This window comes from Nerophis ophidion, linkage group LG12, assembly GCF_033978795.1.
Source record: "Nerophis ophidion isolate RoL-2023_Sa linkage group LG12, RoL_Noph_v1.0, whole genome shotgun sequence".
Lineage (NCBI taxonomy): Eukaryota > Metazoa > Chordata > Actinopteri > Syngnathiformes > Syngnathidae > Nerophis > Nerophis ophidion.
In genome coordinates this window covers 7,259,225-7,278,445 of record NC_084622.1, presented here as the reverse complement: position 1 = coordinate 7,278,445, position 19,221 = coordinate 7,259,225, and the positions used below count along the sequence as shown (strand labels likewise).

The window sequence follows — 19,221 nt, the reverse complement described above, 5'->3', positions numbered from 1 at the left end:
CCTCATCGCAGGGCCAACACAGATAAACAGACAACATTCACACTCACATTCACACACTAGGGCCAATTTAGTGTTGCCAATCAACCTATCCACTTGTTTAACATTTTTTTGAAAACAACGTAATATAACAAGACTTGAGTCTGCTGTTGATGGGTGTAATTCCAAAGCCACCCATTTGGTGTCACTGTGACGCTGTGACACATAACTCACTTGTTGCCGCTGATTTTATTTTTTAAAACCAACAGAAGCACCAAACTCAAACAAAACAACAAGAAGTTCGACTTACAATGAATTTCAGGGCACGACAAGGAGCAGAATATGCATTTAATGTCACGGTTTTTGCTTATTTCCGCATGGCGTAGGAAGAGGAGGAGCGAGTGTTGCGTTTGAGGAAGTTGCTCAATATGGGAAAAAGAAGAACACACGTTTGATGGACTTGCTGCTTAAAAACATGTCAGCGTAGAAATAAGACGTAAACACTCATTGAGTTAATTGAATTGATGACAGAATGTCAAATAACTCGGTGACGCCTTCTACTTATATTCGTAAACTACGCTACAGTTTGCTTTGCAGGTTGGCCGACTTTTTAGACCCACAGGACCGATGGAAAGACGTCATCACGTCCATCCGGAAGTCAGATGGCGACTTTAGGTACTCTCAGCATCATGTCAAGTATGTCATCTACATCATTTTTTTTTTTATTTATCTAATGTCATCATTCATTATTTCTATTTATCTATATATCTAATGTCTTCATTTATTATTTCTATCCATCCATCTGTTGTCAACTACGATTCTTCAGCTATAAATGATTGAAACAATTACTGAAATAAATACAAACCGGTTTCCATATGAGTTGGGAAATTGTATTAGATGTAAATAGAAACGGAATACAATGATTTGCAAATCCTTATCAACCCATATTCAGTTGAATGCATTACAAAGACATGATATCTGATGTTCAAACTCATAAACTTTATTTTTTTTTGCAAATAATAATTAACTTAGAATTTCATGGCTGCAACACGAGCCAAAGTAGTTGGGAAAGGGCATGTTCACCACTGTGTTACATCATTTGTTCTTTTAACAACACTCAATAAACGTTTGAGAACTGAGGAAACTATTTGTTGAAGCTTTGAAAGTGGAATTCTTTCCCATTCTTGTTTAGAGTAGAGCTTCAGTCGTTCAGGTTCCAGGGTCTCTGCTGTCGTATTTTACGCTTCATAATGTGCCACACATTTTGGATGGAAGACAGGTCTGGACTGCAGGCAGGCCAAGAAAGTACCCGCACTCTTTTTTTTACAAAGCCACGCTGTTGTAACACTTGTCTTGCTGAAATAAGCAGGGGCGTCCATGATAACGTTGCTTGGATGACAACATATGTTGCTCCAGAACCTGTATGGACCTTTCAGCATTAATGGTGCCTTCACAGATGTGTAAGTTACCCATGCCTTGGGCACTAATACACCCCCTTACTATCACAGACGCTGGCTTTTAAACTTTGCGCCTGTAACAATCCGAATGGTTATTTTCCTCTTTGTTCTGGAGGACACCACGTCCACATTTTCCAAATATAATATGAAATCTGGACTCGTCAGACCACAGAACACCTTTCCACTTTGCATCAGTCCATATTAGGTGAGCTTGGGCCCAGCCAAGCTGGCGGCGTTTCAGGATATTGTTGATACATGGGTTTGGCTTTACATAGTAAAGTTTGAACTTGCACCTACAGATGTAGCGACCAACTGTAGTTACTGACAGTGATTTAATGAAGTGTTCCTGAGCCCATGTGGTGATATCCTTTACACACTGATGTCATGCAGTACCGCCTGAAGGATCAAAAGTCCGTAATATCATTGGTTACGTGCAGCGATTTCTCCAGATTCTCTGAATTTTTTGATGATTTTATGGACCATAGATGGTAAAATCCCTAAATTCCTTGCAATAGCTCGTTGAAAAATGTTGTTCTAAAACTGTTCGACAATTTGAAAAGGGACAAGCGGTAGAAAATGAATGAATTAATATTATATTGTATTTTTATACAATATATACAATATTTAAAGGCCTACTGAAATGAGATTTTCTTATTTAAGCGGGGATAGCAGGTCCATTCTATGTGTCATACTTGATCATTCCGCGATATTGCCATATTTTTGCTGAAAGGATTTAGTAGAGAACATCGACGATAAAGTTCGCAACTTTTGGTGCTGATAAAAAAGCCTTGCCTTTACTGGAATTTGCAGACCATGATGTCACAAGGGTGACGGCACCTCATGTTCTCACATTGTTTTTAATGGAAGCCTCCAGCAGCAAGAGCTATTCGAACCGAGAAAACAACAATTTCCCCATTAATTTGAGCGAAGATGAAAGATTTGTGGATGATTATATGATAGCAAAGGACTAGAAAAAAATAAAATAAAATAAAATAAAAAGCGACGGCTACGGGCGGCGGCAGAGTGAGCGTTTCAGATGTAATTAGACACATTTACTAGGATAATTCTGGAAGATCCCTTATCTGCTTATTGTTTTAATAGTGTTTTAGTGAGATTGTAAAGACATACCTCGAGGTCGGAGGGCTGCGGTGAACACGCAGTGTCTCAGAGAGAAGCCGAGGAGCCAAGCACACAGCTGCCTTTTAAACAGCTACTGCAGGAGGATGAATAATCCAATGGTGTCTCCGGTAAGATATACATCACAATTTTCCCATCCAAAAACATGCTGATTGACGTAGAGAAACATGTTCGCTTGACCGCTTTGTGTTGAAAACAAAGAAACGCCACTTTCCACCAACAGCATTGTTCTTTATAGTCTCCATTATTAATTGAACAAATTGAAAAAGATTCAGCAACACAGAGGTCCAGAATACTGTTTAATCGTGCGATGAAAAGAGACGACTTTTAGCCGCAAATGGTGGTGCGCTAATATTTCCTGACAGTCCGTGACGTCACGCGCACGCGTCATCATTCCGCGACGTTTTCAACAGGAAACTCCGCGGGAAATTTAAAATTGCAATTTAGTAAACTAAAAAGGCCGTATTGGCATGTGTTGCAATGTTAATATTTCATCATTGATATATAAACTATCAGACTGCGTGGTCGATAGTAGTGGGTTTCAGTAGGCCTTTAACAAATCCCAATTACCATGTGCAATATTACAGTATATGTAACAGCTGTGGCAAAAAAAAAAAATAAATAAATAAAGAGCAGATCCAACAAAAAAGATATATTATAAACAGTAAGAGGTAGCTAACATAGATGCGGTCAGGTAATATTGCTGTATGGCGAGTGATTATTCAGCTGGATGTGGTTTGTGTTTTTTTAAATAATTTAATCAGAACATTTTAAAGGAACTTTAAGATGTAACAACTTAAAATTTGATATTCTATTACTATCTATCTTGAACAAAACAAAGACAAAAGGGGCAAAATATTTCAACGAAAAAAGTAAAAAATTTGCCCCCCAAAAAAGTCATATTTTGTTGACGAAAAAACTGAACTTTATTCTCATAGGTGCTGTATACTCATCCATCTATTTTTTCTACCACTTTTCCCTTTCCGGGTCGCGGGGGGTGCTGGAGCCTATCTCAGCTGCATTCGGGCGGAAGGCAGCGTACGCCCTAGACAAGTTGCCACTTCATCCCAGGGCCAACACAGATAGACATACTGACATACTGTATACATAATATTTATTTATTACAATACGAAGGTCCTGCAGTCCTGGGTTCAAATCCAGGCTCGGGATCTTTCTGTGTGGAGTTTGCATGTTCTCCCCGTGAATGCGTGGGTTCCCTCCGGGTACTCCGGCTTCCTCCCACTTCCAAAGACATGCACCTGGGGATAGGTTGATTGGCAACACTAAAATTGGCCCTAGTGTGTGAATGTGAGTGCGAATGTTGTCTGTCTATCTGTGTTGGCCCTGCGATGAGGTGGCGACTTGTCCTGGGTGTACCCCGCCTTCCGCCCGATTGTAGCTGAGATAGGCGCCAGCGCCCCCCGCGACCCCGAACGGGAATAAGCGGCAGAAAATGGATGGATGGATGGATATATGTTATATTGCTACTGTGGTACATTTTTAGTCTACTTTATACTTGCATTATCCTTTCTTATTTCCATTCTTATTATTTATTGTGATGTATTAGCATTAACATTATTATAAAGACTATTGACTGTGATGAGGGGGCAACTTGTCCAGGGTGTACGCCGCCTTCCGCCCAAATGCAGCTGAGATAGGCTCCAGCACCTTCGCGATCCCGAAAGGGACAAGCGGTAGAAAATGGATAGATGGATGGAAAGACTATTGATCTTATTCGCCACATCTAGTATGTGTGTGACAATCATTGGTACTTTAACTTTTTAATATAAGACCAATGAATCCAATTTGGGTCATCTATTTACATTTGACATTTAACTCTGATTTTCACGCTACATATACATATACATATATATATATATATATATATATATATTCATATATATATATGAATATTTTTTTTCTCCAAATGAATGTCCTTGCTTAATGCTAAACACGTTTACTGTCGAGTACGAATAATATGATTGATTAATCTCCAAATATTATTACAAATTATATTATTTATACACCTCCATCCATCCATTTTCTACCCAAACAATTGTCACACACACTAGGTGTGGTGAAATTATCCTCTGCATTTGATCCATCCCCATGTTCACCCCTAAGAGGTGAGGGGAGCAGTGAGCAGCAGCGGTGGGCGCGCTCGGGAATCATTTGGTGTTTTAACCCACAATTCCAACCATTGATGCTGAGTGCCAAGCAGGGAGGCAATGTGTCCCATTTTTATAGTCTCTGGTATGACTCGGTTTGAACTCACGACCTTCCAGTCTCAGGGCGGACACTCCAACCACAATGATTTTTATTTTGTATATATATATATATATATTTTTTTTTTTTTTAATTTTTTTTTTTAATGTATATATATATATATATTTATTTGCTTTTTCCTGTATGTTTAATGGATGTCCCGATTTTTGCTGGCTGCAAAACAAGTTTACCTTTGAGTACTAATAAACTAACCCATTATGTATTTTAATTTAATTGATCATTATTTTCCTTCCTTTTTAGTGTGACCCTAGTTCTTTAAACCTTTGCCGTTGTTATCTTTTAACATGCATCCTACAAGTTATGTACAGTATTTTGTATGTTCATTTGCAGGAGATTTGAGAGCCTGGTCTCACAGGGGAAGAGTCCCACAGTGGAGCTGCTGTACGACTGGGGCGTGTCCAACTCCACGGTGGGAGAACTTGTGGACATCCTCAAGAGCCACAAGTTATTGGCAGCTGCTAGTGTGCTCTTACCTGGTATGGCTTATTAATATCTATATGTGTGTGTGTATATATATATATATATATATATATATATATATTTTTTTTTTTTTTTTTTTTGCATAATCAGTTTAAAAATGCTCTGTGGGGTACATTGTGGCCTATAATCACACATCTATAGTTGTTTTTGCAAACTTATTTCCTATGTTACTAATCTACCATGGAAGCATATCAGTGCATGACATCACTGATGGTCGATTAAAAGTGTTTTTGTTCACTTACAGTGGACGAGGATGTTTCTATGGAGGTGACCCGTGCCTCTTTTGCAACACAAACACACAGCAGCCTTCCAACTTCTCCAACCAGGAAGCTAAATGAGACGGAGAAGACCGAGTTAGCGCCTGCTGAGCCACAACCACGCATCCAACTGGAGGAGAGTGAACCAACCCATAAACAAGGTGGCTCTGATATAATTATTAACTATAGATATGTAGTTACTGTAAAACGGTGGTAGCCACACTACAGCCCATATATATATATATATATATATATATATATATATATATATACATATATATACATATATATATATGTGTATGTGTGTGTAGCTGAGATACGCACCCGCGACCCCAAAGGGAATAAGCGGTAAAAAATGGATGGATGGATAAATATGTTTGTTTGTGCCCTTTAGGCAAATCTTATTGTTGCTATGGATGATCATATCTGCTGTACAGATTTACTGTAGAAAAGAAAAGGGTTGCATACTTCTCTTATTGCCTTATTTGTATTTGACCTTTGACTGAGCATTTCATGGAAGCTGCTTTTATACCCAATCATGGCACCCACCTGTTCCCAATTAGCCGGTTCACCTGTGGGATGTTCCCCAAAAATTGTTTGATGAGCATTCCTCCGGGTGGTATAGCTCGGTTGGTAGAGTGGCCGTGCCAGCAACTTGAGGGTTGCAGGTTCGATTCCCGCTTCAGCCATCCTAGTCACTGCCGTTGTGTCCTTGGGCAAGACACTTTACCCACCTGCTCCCAGTGCCACCCACACTGGTTTAAATGTAACTTAGATATTGGGTGTCACTATGTAAAGCGCTTTGAGTCACTTGAGAAAAGCGCTATATAAATATAATTCACTTCACTTCACTTCCTCAACTTACTCAGTCTATTTTGCCACTTGTGCCATCTTTTTTTAAACATGTTGCAGGCATCAAATTCCAAATGAGCTAATAATAGTTTTCAAGTTTGAACGTTAAATATCTTGTCTTTGCAGTCTATTCAATTGAATATACCGGTAAGTTGAAAATGAGTTACAAATCATTGTATTCTATTTTTATTTACCATTAAAACAATGTTCCAAATTTACAGCTTTTGGGTTTATATACAGCCCGGCCCCAGGTCAAATTATTTTAACCAAATGTGGCCCCTGAGTTAAAGGGTTTGGGGACCCCTGGTTTAGAAAGTCAACAATTGCTCCAACACAGCAGCAACAGAACTGATGGATTAGCAATAAGGTCAGCATTAACTGTTGATGGTAAACACGCAGGACTTTCACACAGCTGAGTGGAGCCACAGACATTTTAAAGTGCATGCAGAGGTAAACAAAATCTGAATGAGAGTCTAAAGAGGTTTGCGATGGCGACAGTTTCCAACATTCTATGGACAGGTGGCAGTAGTGAACTCCAAACTAAAGTGGTGTTGCTGCTGCCATTCCTCAGGTTTCACCAGTTTCTCATACAACCAGCTGATGAACATTACCGGAAACTTTGATGAGCGTCCCGTGTCGGCCGGCGGCCGCAGGCTGGGAGAAGGAGGCTTCGGGACCGTCTTCAAAGGCCTCCTTGGCGACAAAGCTGTGGCGGTAAAAAAGCTCAACCCAGTGAGTCAAAGGTCATGTCCCCAAAGTGCTGCCTGTGTGTGACTGGTGTGCTGTCTGTAGGTAGACGACGTCTCACCTGAGGAGCTGCAAACTCAGTTCAACCAAGAGGTCGAGGCGCTGAAAGTGTAAGTGGCTTGACAGAAAAGGTGGCGAAACAAGACCTTAATTGTCAGGTTCCAACACTGATGACATCTATTAAACTAGACAAGAAGCAAAGAATTAAACAGACAGAAATAAATTTGGCTAAATTTGAGGTAAGACGCCTGGACACTATGCCCTTGTACAGTGTCTCAGCACGCTCTGACAAAAGGTTGTAAGCCACCTCATTTATTTGGACTTTCCCCGAATACATGGCAACAGCTGTTTCTAAGGGAGGGGGTCGTAAACAACCATCGCCTTTGGTTACAAAACAGTTAAAAAAAAGGTCGTAAACAGTTCACAGAAAAGGTCGTAAAAGAGTTCAAAGAGGTCGCCTTGAGGGGAGTCTGGTCCTGCTTCCTCTTTGCTTTGTAATTCTTGTGTCAAGACAAAATCTTTCAGTTGATTAAAAATACATGAAAGAAACAGAACACCTTCATGTTGCTTCCCGTCCTACACAGTGGAGTTTTACAAGCCTTCTTCTTGGTAGGATTAAAGACAGCTCTTGTCTGCTCGCCGGGAACTCATTGAAACACAAAGATACAATTATTCTGACATTAATCTTACTTGTATTTCATCAGGTTGAAACATGAGAACCTGGTGGACATGGTGGGATACTCCTGTGATGGGCAGTACCCGTGTTTGGTGTACGCCTTCATGGCCAACGGTTCTCTGCTGGACAGACTGGCATGTTTGGTGAGCGCCGCCTCCTCAGTCTGATTCTCCACCATTAGTCTTCGCCTTCTTCACGGTTCCTGTGTTTCCTCTAGGAAGGAAGTCTTCCTCTGTCCTGGAAACAAAGGTGCTTGATAGCTAACGGCACAGCGAGAGGTTTGGATTATTTGCACAGCAACCATCACGTCCACAGAGATGTCAAAAGGTACGGCTAGAGTTACTGAGCCAATCTACTTTTTTCCTACGTTTTGAACCCTGCGGCTTAAGAAACGATGCGGTGGATTCATGGATTTTTCTCCGCTGACGGCCGTAATGCAAATAGTTCTCACAAAACACATGCAAAGACACTAAATTGGTGTGTTATAATTTGTTCTACGGCGTCAACTTTCGGACGAGTTAGCTCACTTGCTGTTTAAAGCTTTGAACCACAAGTACAATGCCGTTCCGTCTTTTAATATGGAACGCACCCGATTTATAAGACACACCCACTAGATTTGAGAATAAATATATTTTTCCATATGTTAGCCACACCAGATTATAAACTGCAGATATGTATTTTGCGAAATTAGTTATTTACACGAGTTCCCGTAAATGTTTATTTACATACCCTAACTGTTTCCAAGTGGTGTCACGTCAATTGCAGTAACACGGCAGTAAAATGGCTGATCAAACAAAACAGAAGTCATCGTCAACAAACCATTAGCTCCTAAGCTAGCTCTCCAGTCAGCTAAACAGACTCAATAACTCCAGGGTGACATTTCGGTAAATTTACCTGAAGCAATACAAAAATAATGCCACTGCAAAGTAATAATGGAGGCACCAGTGCCTCCATGGAAATGACCCCCTCTACCACAAAGAACTACTCACCCCCAAATCCTCCACACGACATCTCCGCTCCGGACAGGCTAACCTCCTCCAACCTCAGAGGAAAAAAGCTACGAACAATGGGAGACCGGGCTTTCTTCTCCGCCGATCCCAGTCTGTGGAACGCTCTCCCTGACTACCTGAGGGCACTGCAGACTGTGGATGCTTTTAAAAAAAGGCTAAAAAAAAACCTTTTTAAAAAAGCCTTTTTTAGATAAATACATAATAGTTCTAGCTGTCAGGCTGTTCTAGTTATTTTTTTTTTCTTATCTTATTTTTTTTTAATACATTGTAGCATTTTGAGGTTTACTCAGTGTAAAGTGTTTTTACAAATACAATTTATTATTATTATTATTATAATACTAATAGAGACTTGTAAACGTTTTAGTAGAAGTTAATGCTAACAAGGCTAAATTACAGTAGCACGTACAAATATGCATGAAATCACTCCTACAGACATCACACATGGGACAATTAAGTAAGTAAGAATTGTTTTAGTTTATTTCTAAAACTTACAAAAGTTGCTTGGAATGATAAATGGAAAAGACAAAACAGCACTTGTACTTCCGGTTTAAGGCTGTAAACAGCAGCAAACACTGTAGAGACTAACCCAGCAGCACCTGCAGTGAGCGCACTTGTCCAAAAGATGGCGCCATAGCAAAAACAAAAGCACACCTTTTCAGTGGCTTTGCATGAAGAAGTAGCGGTTTATAGTCCGAAATTTACAGTATTCTTTCACTTGTGATGAAAAAATATATATATATATATATATTTGGTAATTTTGGATAAAATATATTGCCAAAAACCGGTCTAGAAAAAGGGAGGGTAATTCTAAAGGGAGAAGTATGAGAGGACCAAAAAAATGATTGGTGCTAAGAAAAGGGATTTAAAACATCTTAGTTTAGTTTGCAACTATCCTTACATCTCTGTTATCTGTCCTAGCAGCTCAGTGCCATATGGCTAAAGTGACAATAATCAAGATGCATCAGAGAGTCAGCTGGGTTTTATCAAAATGAGTAATGTGTTGACCGGTGATAAGGAATAGCTGGTTATTTTCACATCAGAGTGGACTGGACCTCCTGTCACTCTTGGCAACGCAACCGAGTGGAAACACGTTGCCCTTAAAATGTCAAAGTGTCCAACATGTGTGAGTCAGTCGTTTCTTAAAGGGGAACTTCACCTTTTTTTTGGAAATTTGCCTATCGTTCACAATCATTATGAGAGACAAGAACACACGTCTTTTAAATTTTTTTTTTTAGGATTTTAAAGATAGAAATCGCTTGAAAGATGTGACTGATGAGTCACCGTTGTAGCTTTGTGAAAGTCTTCAAAACCCTCCAACGTTTTATATACACACTGCAAGTATATATATAATGTAGTCACAGACAACTTCATAACAATATGTGATATGTACAATATACACACTGCAAGTATATATATAAAGTAGTAACAGACAACTTCATAACAATATGTAATATGTACAATATACACACTGCAAGTATATATATAACGTAGTAACAGACACATAACAATATGTAATATGTACAATATACACACTGCAGATATATATGGTAAATGGTTGTACTTGTGCAGCACCTTTCTACCCCTTTTTTTTAAGGAACCTAAAGCACTTTGACAGTACCTCCACATTCATGCAAGGCGCTAACCAGGACCATCATATAATGTAGTAACAGACACTTTCATAACAATATGTACAATATTCACACTGCAAGTGTATATATATAATGTAGTAACAGACACCTTCACAACAATATGAAATGTTTAATATACACACTGAAAGTATGTGTGTGTATATATATATATTTATATATATATATATATATATATATATATATATATACATACATACACAGTGGGGCAAAAAAAGTATTTAGTCAGCCACCGATTGTGCAAGTTCTCCCACTTAAAACGATGAAAGAGGTCTGTAATTTTTATCATAGGTACACTTCAACTGAGAGACTTAATGTGAAAAAAAAAAAAAATCCAGGAATTAACATAGGGGCGGTATAGCTTGGTTGGTAGAGTGGCCGTGCCAGCAACTTGAGGGTTCCAGGTTCGATCCCAGCTTCCGTCATCCTAGTCACTGCCGTTGTGTCCTTGGGTGAGACACTTTACCCACCTGCTCCCAGTGCCACCCACACTGGTTTAAATGTAACTTAGATATTGGGTTTCACAAAGTAAAAGCGCTTTGAGTCACTAGAGAAAAGCGCTAAATAAATATAATTCATAATTCATTGTAGGAATTATAAATGATAAATACATTTTAAAGAATTTATTTGTAAATTATGGTTGAAAATAATTATTTGGTCAACCATTCAAAGCTCTCACTGATGGAAGGAGGTTTTGGCTCAAAATCTCACGATACATGGCCCCATTCATTCTTTCCAAAACCTCTTTCCATCAGTGAGAGCTTTGAATGGTTGACCACATACTTATTTTCCACCATAAGTTACAAAGAAATTCTTTAAAATTCCTAAAATGTGAATTCCTGGATTTTTTTTAACATTCTGTCTCTCACAGTTGAAGTGTACCTGAGATGAAAATTACAGACCTCTGTCATCATTTTAAGTGGGAGAACTTGCACAATCAGTGGCTGACTAAATACTTTTTTTTGTGCCCCACTGTATGTATATATATATATATATATATATATATATATATATATATATATATATATATATATTAGTGGCACCTGATTCTCACCAAGACACAGGAGTGTGTTTGCACAAAGCCGAAAAGGGCAATTATTGCACAAGTCTTTGTAGGAAGGGCACGGTGTGGAATAATCAAACTTAAAGTGTCCATTAACACACAAATACCTCCCATCCGGGGCTCTCTCAATCCTGCACACAGCACACTTTACTTGTCATAGTTAATTCCCTATCAAACAAGAGAAAACATAACATCAGAAAACATTTCCCAAATGTCATTAATTGGGAAATAGTGGATGTCTCACTTACCGTTTGATGCACCTGCCTTGACACAGAGGAGAGCCAGACCTGAATGAGTTAAGAACTGTTTGTAGCTGTGCCCCACCTGGCCAAGGCTGGGGCGTTGTCCTCTGTGTTCCACTCTGCCTCCATGTCCTGGCTCCTCCCCTGTGAGGTGCCTACCCGTTCGGCGGTGCTTGAGTGGGACTCCACAAAATATATATATATATATATATATATATATATATATATATATAATGTAGAAACAGACACCTTTCTAACAATATGTAATATGTACAATATACTCACTGCAAGTATATATATAATGTAGTAACAGACACCATAACAATATGGAATATGTACAATATACACACTGCAAGTATATATATAATGTAGTAACAGACACCTTCATAACAATATGTAATATGTACAATATACACACTGCAAGTATATATATAATGTAGTAACAGACACCTTCATAACAATATGTAATATGTACAATATACACACTGCAAGTATATATATAATATAGTAACAGCCACTTTCATAACAATATGTAATATGTACAATATACACACACTGCAAGTGTGTATATATATATATATATATATATAAAATGTAGTAACCGACACCTCCATAACAATATGTAATATCTTTTAAATACAATCTGCAAGTATATATATAATGTAGTAACAGACACTGCAAGTATATATAACGTTGTAACAGACACCTTCATAAGGATGGGTAATATGTTCGATATTTACCGTATTTTGCTCATTTTATGACTTCCAGTGTGTTCCTATTTCCGGAAACAAAACGCTTCTGTGTTTTCTAATCATGGCAGACTTGGTAACAAACAACAAAGACAACTATTTTTGGACAAATCAGAATTTACAACGTTTTCTTTTTCAATCTGAATTCATGGAGGATGAATTGCTGTTTCTAGAAGCGAGCACAAAGGTGGTGAGACGTTGGAGCAGACTGAAGCCATGAAAGTGAATTAAAGCTGCAAAATATGGAATTTGGAGACAAGCTATTTTGACATAAGTAGAGTGCTTACCCAAAATCGACAGCAAAAGTCCCCGGTCAGCTGGACCAGACGAACAACATCGAGTGAGTCACTTTAATATCCGCCATGATACATGCAACTACAGTACATACACTGTCTGGCTAGCTGTGTACAAACAAAACATGGAATAATACTTTACAGATACTTTAATATGATTGTTCATGTTTTTCGCTCAGTACAGATTGGTGTACTATCACAGTGTTTTGCATTACTAACTCAAACGCGTTTCGTGTTGACGCAGTTGCTCGCTTATCTCTTGTTGTAGTTAGCTTTTACAGCTAATACCGTAGCACACTGATGTGTTAGTACGCTACAAAGTTTGTCAGTGTTCACTCTTACATTGTTGCTACAGTTTGGTAATTATACAGGTTACAGAACATAAATGAAGTATTGACAGTTTTTGAATGCATTTTTAAAGTGATTTAGAGGGAGAATTGATGGCTCCCATTAGCTGCATTGCTAGCCACCAAGAATGAGACAATTTTTTATAATTTTATTATTTTAGAAAGCAACAAAACAAAACCTTTTGTCTTCTTGTCTCTCATAATGATTGTGAATGATTGGCAAAATTCCCCCCCAAAAAGTGCAGTTCTCCTTTAAAGCCTCACTAACCTCAGCCTTCTTCTTGTCGCAGTGCCAACATCCTGCTGGATGAAAACCTCGTGGCCAAAATCTCAGATTTCGGACTGACGAGAGCCTCGGTTAAGCGCACAGCAACGACCGTGATGACGGAGAGGGTCGTGGGTACTTGTGCGTACATGGCCCCCGAGGCGCTGAGGGGGGAAATTTCGCAAAAATCTGACATCTTTAGCTTCGGAGTGGTAGGCTGGGTGCATTGATACTCTTCCACTACCAAAACAGAAAGAAGAATTACAGGGGATGAACTCAAGTCAGAAAGATTGTAGTTTGGTGTCCCTCAGGATCCTATCTTAGGGCCTGTCTTGTTTTCATTGTGCATGCTTCTTCCCTTGTACTAACTACATTAAAAATATGTCAACACAACTGTGTGCATATTAGTTTGGTGTCCCTCAGGTTTCTGTCTTAGGGTCTGTCTTTTTTTTATTGGGTATGCTTCTTCCCTTGTACTAACTACATTAATAATAGGTCAACACAACTGTTTGCATATTAGTTTAGTGGCCCTCAGGGTTCTATCTTAGGGCCTGTGTTGTTTTCATTGGGCATGCTTCTTCCCCTGTACTAACTATAGTACATTAATAATAGGTCAACCAGACTGTTTGCATTGTAGTTTGGTGTCCCTCAGGGTCTATCTTAGGGCCCATCTTGTTTTCATTGTGCATGCTTCTTCTGTTATATATTAATAATAGGTCAAGAAGACTGTTAGCATTGTAGTTTGGTGTCCCTCAGGGTTCTATCTTAGGGCCTGTCTTGTTTTCATTGGGCATGCTTCTTCCCCTGTACTAACTACAGTAAATTAATAATAGGTCAACGCAACTGTTTGCATTGTAGTTTGGTGTCCCTCAGGGTTCTATCTTAGGGTTCATCTTGTTTTCATTGTGCATGCTTCTTCTGTTATATATTAATAATAGGTCAAGACTGTTAGCATTGTAGTTTGGTGTCCCTCAGGGTTCTACCTTAGGGCCTGTCTTGTTTTCATTGGGCATGCTTCTTCCCCTGTACTAACTACATTAATAATAGGTCAACACAACTGTTTGCATATTAGTTTAGTGTCCCTCAGGGTTCTATCTTAGGGCCTGTGTTGTTTTCATTGGGCATGCTTCTTCCCCTGTACTAACTACAGTACATTAATAATAGGTCAACCAGACTGTTTGCATTGTAGTTGGGTGTCCCTCAGGGTTCTATCTTAGGGCCCATCTTGTTTTCATTGTGCATGCTTCTTCTGTTATATATTAATAATAGGTCAACAAGACTGTTAGCATTGTAGTTTGGTGTCCCTCAGGGTTCTATCTTAGGGCCTGTCTTGTTTTCATTGGGCATGCTTCTTCCCCTGTACTAACTACAGTACATTAATAATAGGTCAACCAGACTGTTTGCATTGTAGTTTGGTGTCCCTTAGGGTTCTAACTTAGGGCCCATCTTGTTTTCATTGTACATGCTTCTTCCGTTATATATTAATAATAGGTTAACAGGACTGTTTGCATATTAGTTTAGTATCCCTCAGCATTCTGTCTTAGGGCCTGTCTTGTTTTCATTGTGAGAATTTCAATTTTCCTGAAGGAATCAATAAAGTACAACCTATCTACTAACTATACATTAAAAGTCAGAAGCAAATCCATTGAGAATAAACAAGAATAATGTTAATGTGTCATCATCAGGTGCTGTTAGAAATTCTGTCTGGACTTTCTCCAGCAGATGAAAACCGCGAGCCCCAGTTTTTGGTAAGACATTCTTCTAGTCATTTGGGGTATTGGTCTGTGCGGACTGAAAATACTGTAACGCCCCTGCCCTTCTACGGCAGATGGACATGAGGTATGACATCGATGATGAAAACGAGGACCTCACCCTGGAGGCCTTTGTGGACAAGAAGATGAGTGACTGCGACCTGAGCCTGGCGGAGAGCGTCTACGTTTTGGCCAGCAGCTGTCTCCACGAGAGGAAGAACAGGCGGCCGCTCGTCTCGCAGGTACTAAAAAGGTGGCACTTGTACTAGGCTGTTTTTTTTTCTTTTTAGGGGGTTGATGTTTGTCAGCATAAAACAAAAGCTTTTTTTATGAAATGGGTATTTTCTGTGTTATAAAGTGATGGCATACATACGCAGTGTCTTCATCAACAGGTGGTGTCTGAGCTAAAGGGAGTTGTCAAGACCCTTTCACTGGAATCCTACGCTTAGGACTGAAACACAAGGTGAATAATTACAGTACAATGTGGATGTACAGCATAAATGCAAACCATGCTTGTTGATCAAGACTGACGATACCAATCAAGTAGTAAACGTGCATCCTCATCAAATAAGTGCATTAAACATTTTCAATTTCAGTGTCAAAAATCAGTCTTGGATCTATTTAGTGACATATAGACATTACATCATTACATAATGCTCAAAATCATGTTTTTCCGCCTCTGACACGTTCACACCATCTGTAATACAGAAGACAATCATTAGTAGAGATGTCCGATAACATCAGACTGCCGATATTATCGGCTGATAAATTCTTTAAAATTTAGTATCCGAAATGACGGGTATCGGTTTCAAAATTAAAATGTATGACTTTTTAAAACGCCGCTGTACGGAGTGGTACACGGAAATAGGGAGGAGTACAGAGCGCCAATAAACCTTAAAGGCTTGTTGACCAAGACTGACGATACCAATCAAGTAGTAAACGTGCATCCTCATCAAATAAGTGCATTCAACATTTTCAATTTCAGTGTCAAAAATCAGTCTTGGATCTATTTAGTGACATATACACATTACATCATTACATAATGCTCAAAATCATGTTTTTCCGCCTCTGACACGTTCACACCATCTGTAATACAGAAGACAATCATTAGTAGAGATGTCCGATAACATCAGACTGCCGATATTATCGGCTGATAAATTCTTTAAAATTTAGTATCCGAAATGACGGGTATCGGTTTCAAAAATTAAAATGTATGACTTTTTAAAACGCCGCTGTACGGAGTGGTACACGGAAATAGGGAGGGGTACAGAGCGCCAATAAACCTTAAAGGCACTGCATTTGCGTGCCGGCCCGATCACATAATATCTACGATTTTTCACACACAAGTGAGTGCAAGGCATAATTGGTCAACAGCCATACAGGTCACACTGAGGGTGGCCGTATGAACAACTTGAACACAGTTACAAATATGCGCCATACTGTGAACCCACACCAAACAAGAATGACAAACACAATTCGGGAGAACACCCACACTGTAACAACATAAACACAACAGAACAAATACCCAGAACCCCTTGCAGCACAAACTCTTCCGGGACGCTACATTATGCACCCCTCGCTACCTCCTACACCCTTCCTCCCACCTCAACCTCCCAAATTCCAAGCTGCTGTTTTGAGGCATGTTAAAAAAAATAATGCACTTTGTGACTCCAATAATAAATATGGCAGTGCCATGTTGGCATTTTTTTCCCATAACTTGAGTTGATTTATTTTGGAAAACCTTGTTACATTGTTTAATGCACCTAGCGGGGCATCACAACAACATGAGGCATAATGTGATAATTCCAAGACTGTATATATCAGTTGATATCGGAATCGGTAATTAAGAGTTGGGAGAATATCGGAATATCTGATACCGGCAAAAAATCCATCATCAGACATCGAGTTATAATTCAAGTAAAGCACAATGTGGTCTTTCTACTGAGCACGGATATCGTGCGGTGACACTTTGAACCCCTCACAAAGGTTTATACCGGTATCGGAATCGGTGATTAAGAGTTGGACAATATAGGAATATCAGATATCGGTAAAAAACCTATTATCGGACATCTCTAATCATTTGTCATAATTGGAAGAACCCAGCATTATTATTTGAAGATCTGTTTTCATTCAAAGTTTCAGTTAGGTGTGCCCCCAGGGGTCTGTTCGAGGGCCCACCTATCTATCTTTGTACTCCCTGGCCCAGCTGTGGTATTAAACATGAGCAAATACTAACCCGGTGTCTGCCAATAGGTGGTGTCAGAGTCATTGCTCAAGACACACCTTGGACTGGAACTCAATCAGGATGTATACAGGTGGTGAAAAGTCCATTCATGTCAGCCATTCAGCGTCAATTGTGAAAATATGTGCTATGAACTCAGTACGTGCAAAGCGAACTATGTCAAGCTTTTGTCGTTTTGATGATCCTGGCTGACAGTTTTCGAGATTTTCATAAGCTGTAAGTCAAAAGGATATGGAAAGTCTTGAAATACCTTGAGCTGCATATTATGAGCTTGTGTCAAAAATTACTTTCACCTTGTAAGTGTAAACATACCTAAGGACTAATATTTTTGAGGTATGGCGTGTATATGCAATTGCTAACTAAACTGACAAAAACACAAGGAGTGCGACTCCATGTCCAGCTGATGTGCAATTTAAATATTTTATTTTCCTTAAAAAGAAAGTTCTGTAAGAAAACAAATAAGACCAAACTTGTCTACTTCTAATGACACTGGATGATTACAGGATGAGGTGAGTGTAGTCGTTAGCCTAATAATGGTGATCAGTAGACGAATGAGTGGCTGTGGTGACACTTTGAATAAATTCCCTTTCCTACTCCTTGGTGAGATGCCTCTTATTTATTTCTCTTATTCACACAGCTTCCTCTGCGGCAAATCATTTATATGAATGAAATATTTCTGGAAGCCCCGTGTTCAATTCCACTGTGATCCTCGACGACATCACCACCAAAAAACAGACATACGCAAACACACGCACACACACACACACACACACACACACAACTACAATATGTACATTTACAGCACTTGCATAGAAAAATATGTTTCTCAGCAGATGATTTTTGTTTTTTTCACTCTTGCTCTCAATGTAAACCACAGTTATGTATATATAAAAAAATGCAATATAAAATGTAATTATGAGTGGGAAAAATTATCATCTCTGTTTTGGAGCACCAGGCTTGTGCGCGCACACACACACGCCCACACACTCACACATGCCCACGCCCCCACACACACACACACACACACGTTAAACACAGATTAAGTGATTTAAGGAATGCAAGTTAAGAATTTGGGCGACCTAAAAAAATACGTGGCGGGGTGTTAAGACATACTAGGAATGATTGGCTGGGAATGATCTCACAGGAGAAACCTAAACTGCTGAACTGTGCAGTTGCTCACGTGTCCTTGGCGTGCATAGCTGAAAAAAAACCTGGTAGGGAATGCGAGGTCGTCATCCTTTTTTCTTTTCTTTTAAAACGAGCAACGTGGGGTACCTCCATCTCAGGATGTTCCAGTGTGGAACGTGTACAGGGTGCTGAGAGGTCTGTTCCTAATCGTCCTCCTGTCTGTCGGCGGGGGGTCGGGTGATGCGGCGGTTGCCTCGCTTCCCTTGCGGGCCTTTGGGCTTGGCGAAGGCCTGCTTGTGCGCATGCTGCTTGGGGTGCACTTCTTCGTACATGAAGTCGCTGGTCAGTTCGTCGCCGTTGTCGATTTCCAACTTGTGACCCAAAAAAAAATCAATAACATTTTACTACTTTGTCATTATTTGATATTTATTAAAAACAGACAAGGACTGAAGTGATCGAGACAAATCTAGAACGTTCAATGCTGATGTTATTGATGCGACAAAATATTGACGACGTCATAGGTTTGTCAGTTTATACCAAGACGAGTGTTTACAGCAGGTTTATAATAATATTACTGCGGTAAAGTTAATGTTTCCCCTCTCATAAGCATTTACAAA

General features: G+C 39.4%; 2 protein-coding genes and 1 long non-coding RNA gene across 5 annotated transcripts in view; 1 reads left to right on the top strand and 2 right to left on the bottom strand.

Moving 5' to 3' along the window:
• Window positions 1-372: 372 nt before the first annotated feature.
• Window positions 373-18,280, top strand: irak4 (interleukin-1 receptor-associated kinase 4). Of its 3 annotated transcripts, XM_061916759.1 has the most exons (12): window positions 374-672; window positions 5,187-5,332; window positions 5,581-5,754; window positions 7,017-7,177; window positions 7,238-7,302; window positions 7,897-8,011; window positions 8,086-8,195; window positions 13,509-13,695; window positions 15,169-15,231; window positions 15,312-15,476; window positions 15,627-15,697; window positions 17,488-18,280. In XM_061916759.1, the coding sequence occupies exons 1-11, from the start codon at window positions 509-511 to the stop codon at window positions 15,681-15,683; spliced, it is 1,407 nt and encodes a 468-aa protein (XP_061772743.1). In that variant the 5' UTR covers window positions 374-508; the 3' UTR covers window positions 15,684-15,697; window positions 17,488-18,280. The 3 variants fall into 3 exon arrangements, with proteins under 3 accessions (XP_061772744.1, XP_061772743.1, XP_061772742.1); XM_061916760.1 differs by having other exon boundaries at window positions 373-651; window positions 15,627-18,077; XM_061916758.1 differs by having other exon boundaries at window positions 15,627-18,077.
• On the bottom strand, window positions 7,489-11,702 carry LOC133562924 (uncharacterized). The gene is made up of 2 exons (XR_009808950.1): window positions 11,579-11,702; window positions 7,489-8,105 (listed from the first exon to the last, which is right to left on the bottom strand). It is a non-coding gene; the product is annotated as an uncharacterized LOC133562924 (long non-coding RNA).
• LOC133562923 (twinfilin-1-like) overlaps window positions 17,878-19,221 on the bottom strand; it is a 27,104-nt gene continuing 25,760 nt past the window's right edge. The window contains exon 9 of the mRNA XM_061916761.1: window positions 17,878-18,975. Coding sequence (XP_061772745.1) covers window positions 18,808-18,975 — 168 coding nt within the window. The 3' untranslated portion in view covers window positions 17,878-18,807. The remainder of the gene's footprint in view (window positions 18,976-19,221) is intronic.